Source organism: Gymnoscopelus microlampas (assembly GCF_963454915.1).
Source record: "Gymnoscopelus microlampas genome assembly, chromosome: 11".
Lineage (NCBI taxonomy): Eukaryota > Metazoa > Chordata > Actinopteri > Myctophiformes > Myctophidae > Gymnoscopelus > Gymnoscopelus microlampas.
The window spans coordinates 5,888,396-5,893,366 of record NC_139948.1 but is presented as its reverse complement, the minus strand read 5'-3'; the positions used below and the strand labels follow the sequence as shown (position 1 = coordinate 5,893,366).

Genomic DNA, 4,971 nt, shown 5'->3' with positions numbered 1-4,971 from the left:
ATGCATTAGGCTGCGGACCCCCATTTAATGGCATTTATATCTCTGGGACCCCAATTCATTGTAAAATCAAGGTTAATTAACTCTGATAGTGTACAAATGGAATCAAATTGACCCGTCAGGGTCCATTTGGTTCCATGTGTACACTCTCAGAGTTACAGACCCATAAGGGTCCATTTGGTTCCTATTCATCATTTAGCTGGGGACCCCCTGGAACCCCCTCAAGTACCCCTGGGGTTCTAAGGACCCCACTTTGAGAACCACTGCCGTAAAGCACTTGTGCTTTATTCTTGTTTCATGTCATGAAAGGCGCTATACAAATACAGTTTATTATTGTAATGATTATTATGATTTTGCTGCTCAGTGTAAAAGGACAATTACACACATTTAAACCAGCGCATGCTTTCATATCCGGCCGGGTACCGTGGCCAGAATCGTTTGAAACGGGGGTCCCATGGGCTGACGAAAGTCAATTTAGCCATTAAGGTTCCATTTGTGTATGTGCTCTCAGAGTTAAAAGTACACCGAGGCTTTTGCTTTGTAGATTGGGGCTCCCCGGAGATGAGGATAGTGTCAAATGGGGTCCGTGGGCCTAATGTATATCAAACTGGTTGGGTCCTTGAATTTAAAAAGGTTGAAGGCCACAGATTTTTGAAAAATCTTGAACAATCTTGAAAAATCTTGAACAATCTTGAAAAATGTAATAATTTAAAACACTTTTTTTTTTTTTTTTTTTTTTTTTACATAAATCTTTTCTCCTGGGGGTCCCTGGCACAAAAACTTTTCAGATTGGGGGTCCGCGACCAAACACATATAAGTTTGGGGGTCCTTGAAATGAAAAAGTTTGAGGAACCACTGGCCTTTAATTACATAATAAACTGGGGGTTCGTGAAGTTATAAAGGTCGAGAATCGGGGCCGCAGAGTAAAGGTTCAAACCTGAGAGCAGATGTACAAGCTCACAGCTTTCAGATGGGGGGGTCCGCGGCCCAAATACAGTACATATCAATTTGGGGGGGGGGGGAGGGTCCTTGATATGAAAAAGTTTGAGTATACTGTATGTACTTTGACTCAAGCACCGGGGGTTGTTGAGTACTCTGTCCACCGCCGGTTCCTTTTCACACGGGCGGGCTTCAACCAGGAGCCTCGCCAAAGCCTTCTCCTTTTTTTCTGAGTGCACGTCGCGCTCGCTGACCTGGCGCGTGTCGGCGCCACTGAACTCAAAACGGGGACAGGCCATATTTAGATCTTATATAACTCAACGCAGCAGCTCATGCGAAACGCTCCCACGCTCTCTGTCTTGTTGTCTCCTTTAGGAAAGAAGAAAAACGTTTCTCTCCCTCTTTCTCTCCCTCTTCTTTCTTCCTCTCTTTCTCTCTTGTTGCTGTCATGGCAGAAACCTGGTATCTCCATATTTCAACTTTTTTTTAATGCTTTTTCGTAAATGATTGCCCTACTTCGCCATACAAGGGTGTCGAGCAAAAATAATTAAAATAGCAGATCTACAAGCTCACAACACGTCGTAGATTTTGTCCAATCGGCTATTTTCACTATTTTAAAGTAATATTGAAAGAAAAAAAGAGGAACAGTGTTGGACATACAGGGTTTCTACCCCGACCGCGACGATATATTCCTGGTTGATTTGGCGCCCTCGGTCCTTGGCTGGGGAAAGAAGTGCCTTATCTGCTCCGCACAGACGCTCATTTGCAAGCGAGCGTCGGAGAACGGCAAGAACCGGGGGGTTGGGGGAGAAAGGAAAAAAGGAGGAGAAAAAGAAAGAAAGGAAAAAAGTAAATAGAGGAGTATGCGAAGTCGTACAAATAAATAAATAAGGGCAGGACACATCTTGTCCTGTGTCAGAGGGAAATTGGAAGGATTAGTTCCGAACCGGCGACAATGAAAAGGCAGGGGGCGTGAGCCCACTGTGCAGCCTCAGTAAACAAGAGCAGGGGGGGAAAGAGAAAGAGACAGAGAGAGAGAGAGAGAGAGAGAGAGAGAGAAGAGAGAGAGAGAGAGAGAGAGAGAGAGAGAGAGAGAGAGAGAGAGAGAGAAGAGAAAGAGAGAGAGAGAGAGAGAGAGAAAGAGAGAGAGAGAGAGAGAGAGAGAGAGAGAGAGAGAGAGAGAGAGGCCCCCTCGCGCATCCTCGTCACCTGATGTATACGTGGTTGCGCTGCGACTAGGTCTGTCACGATTAAAAGTTTATGTTGACGATAAATTGTCACACACACGATTGCGATTAACGATGTTATTGTGTTTTTGGGCGTTGAACATTGGAAGATATGACAAACGACTTAAATACACAAAGAAATTACTGACACATTTATTAATTTTATACTTTAAAAAAAAAGGAAAAATTGCGGAAATAGCTGATCTATAAGCTTACAACTTGACGTGTTGTAAGCTTGTAGATCTGCTATTTCAGCTATCTTTGGAAAATGTTTGAAAATGTATGAACCTTTTTCAACTTGGAAACGACTATGCAAAATAATTGCGATTATCTCAAATAACTGCGATTAGGTGATTATGCAATAATTGTGCCTAGCTGCGACGCGTTGTGAGTTTGCTATTTTGCTATTTGTGCTCCGGTGTCGTGCTATTTCCTCTGCACGACACCGGAGAGAGAGCACCCTGACAGACCAGACAATGGGACTACACACACACACTCTCTCTCTCTCTCTCTCTCTCTCTCTCTCTCTCTCTCTCTCTCTCTCTCTCTCTCCCTCCCTCCTCCTGGCTGTTCCTTCTCTTTCCATTCCCACCGCCTAATCAAGACGACAATGAAAAAGACTGGTGTAATTCCCCAACCTTTGAACTATCACCCCCCCCCACACCCACCTCCATTTTTGTCTTCTTTTATTAACCACCTTGTATAATGCAGGAGGCCCGGGAGGGAGGTGCACGGGGGAAATAATTGATTGTGTTGGGAGACTTGACGGGGGGAGGGGGGGTTTGAACATTAAACAAGCATGCATAAATGTTCTCCTCTCCTGTTCAATGATAGATCAATGAAGCGGCCGCCTCTACGTGGTTATTTTTTTTTTTCAACCCCCCCCCCCCCTTTCTTCTCTTCTTATCCCCCCACAGCTACGGCAGAGTCTATGCAACGGCGGACCCGTACCACCACACAATCGGCCCGGCCGCCACGTACAGCGTGGGCACTATGGTAAGTCCTGTAAGACCCCCCCACCCCACACCACCAACACCACCACCACCACCAACACCCGTTTTTATCCGCCCCAAACCCTGACAGCAAACAATTAAGACAGTGGCCCCCGAAACATGCGACTCAGCTGCACTCCGAAATAAAGACCACTGACCCTGGTCCCTGGTTTTTATTTTCAATTTTTTTCTATTATGGCACAACAACTCAAATGGAGAATCCCCCTCCCCCCACCCCCCACAGCATGTGTATGGACATTGTATCGTGTAACATTTTAGTGCAATGATTTTCTGTTGCCAACTGTTAACGTGCTTAGTGCTAAACTGGCATCCGATGTTATCTATACAACATGTCTTGTTGCTGTGTTCACACTGGCGGCGACAAAAGAAAGCGTCACGGTCAATGGCGATGGAAGCCAGCGACATGAAGCTACAGTATGGAGTACTTAAACTGCCGCCTGTTGGGGCAAAACAGAAAGTCAATCAATCATATTATGTTTTTGGTTTCACCATTTATCCTCAACCCTTCTTTCTCCCCACAATAGGCTCTATGCACAGCAGCCATGTTGGAAAGAAACCGGGCCTCTTCCTTACTTCCTTCATAGGTGTTAACAATGATACTAATAGAGGCTCTGTTCCATTGAGTCAGGGTGCTGATATTATGAATGTCGGCTCACCGGAAACACTCTGCTACACCTGTGGGTCTCAAAGAGGTTTCCAGGGACCCTCATGGTTCCTTGAGGGGGTTCCAAATGGCCCCTTATGGGGGTGTAACACTCTCCGAGTTATGGTGGTCCTTGAACTTAGAAAGTTAGAGAACCACTGTGCTACACTAAATGGAACAGAGACTTAATAAGCATAATTGGTAACACCTGTGATGGAAGTGGCCCAATTTCTTTCCAATATGGCTGCTGGTGCATAGATCCCATTCCTGCTGTGTTCCAAAAATGTAAGGAAAACTTCAGCAAGTGTCGCTCGAGCAATACTTTTGTCGCCGCTAGTGCGAATGTAACATTATGCTTTTCCGTTGACTCATTTGTTTTTAGTTTTTTCCACTGAACCCAAAACCGAATTTTGAAGCGATGAAGTTGCATTTTGTTTAATGTCTGTTTTTAGCTAGCTTTTGCAGCCACTGTAACATCAAAGATGAAATGACGATGACGCGTTTAAAAAAAAAGTAAACGCCGTTTGAAAACGTGCCTTTACGTTGAGGGAACGTGGCCAGGCTCCCAAATCTCCAGTAATGTAAAGATTAAGGGGTAATTGAACCCTAACATCTCTATTCTGGGCATATCAGATATAGAAGGCAAATATGCAAGCAAAAGTAGGCAATCCATAAGCCCACAGCATGTTGCAATGCGACGTGTTGTGAGCTTGTAGATTGCCTATTTTCGGCAAAGAGATTTGGTGTAGAGGGAAAAAGGATGGGGGGTGGGGGTATAAGTATAGAGCCCTCAACTAAATACAGTATAAAGGGTTTAAGTGGTTAAACGCATGCAGCAGTGTGCCGTGGGACTCAAGAACAGACGGAGAGAGAGAGAGAGAGAGAGAGAGAGAGAGAGAGAGAGAGAGAGAGAGAGAGAGAGAGAGAGAGAGACACACACATAGAGAGAGACAGAGAGAGAGATAGAGAGCAATGGAGGGTAGAAAGTTCTCCCGCTCCACTTGCCCCCTCCTTACCCACAAGGTTGATCGGACGAGTGCTCTCCCTGACAAATGACTCAAATTTACCATTCCGGCATTGCATGCGATTTCTCAACAGCATAAAAAAAAAAAAAAAGCCCACTAAAAATATGAAAAGGCGTACAGTTCCCCGG

At 45.1% G+C, this 4,971-nt stretch overlaps 1 protein-coding gene across 2 annotated transcripts in view; it reads left to right on the top strand.

Moving 5' to 3' along the window:
• LOC311055880 (RNA binding protein fox-1 homolog 3-like) overlaps window positions 1-4,971 on the top strand; it is a gene marked incomplete at its 3' end in the record, with an annotated part of 143,324 nt that overhangs the window by 136,337 nt on the left and 2,016 nt on the right. For both annotated transcript variants that reach the window (XM_084072146.1, XM_084072147.1), the window contains one exon: window positions 2,997-3,158. In XM_084072146.1, the coding sequence (XP_083928272.1) occupies window positions 2,997-3,158 (162 nt within the window). The remainder of the gene's footprint in view (window positions 1-2,996; window positions 3,159-4,971) is intronic.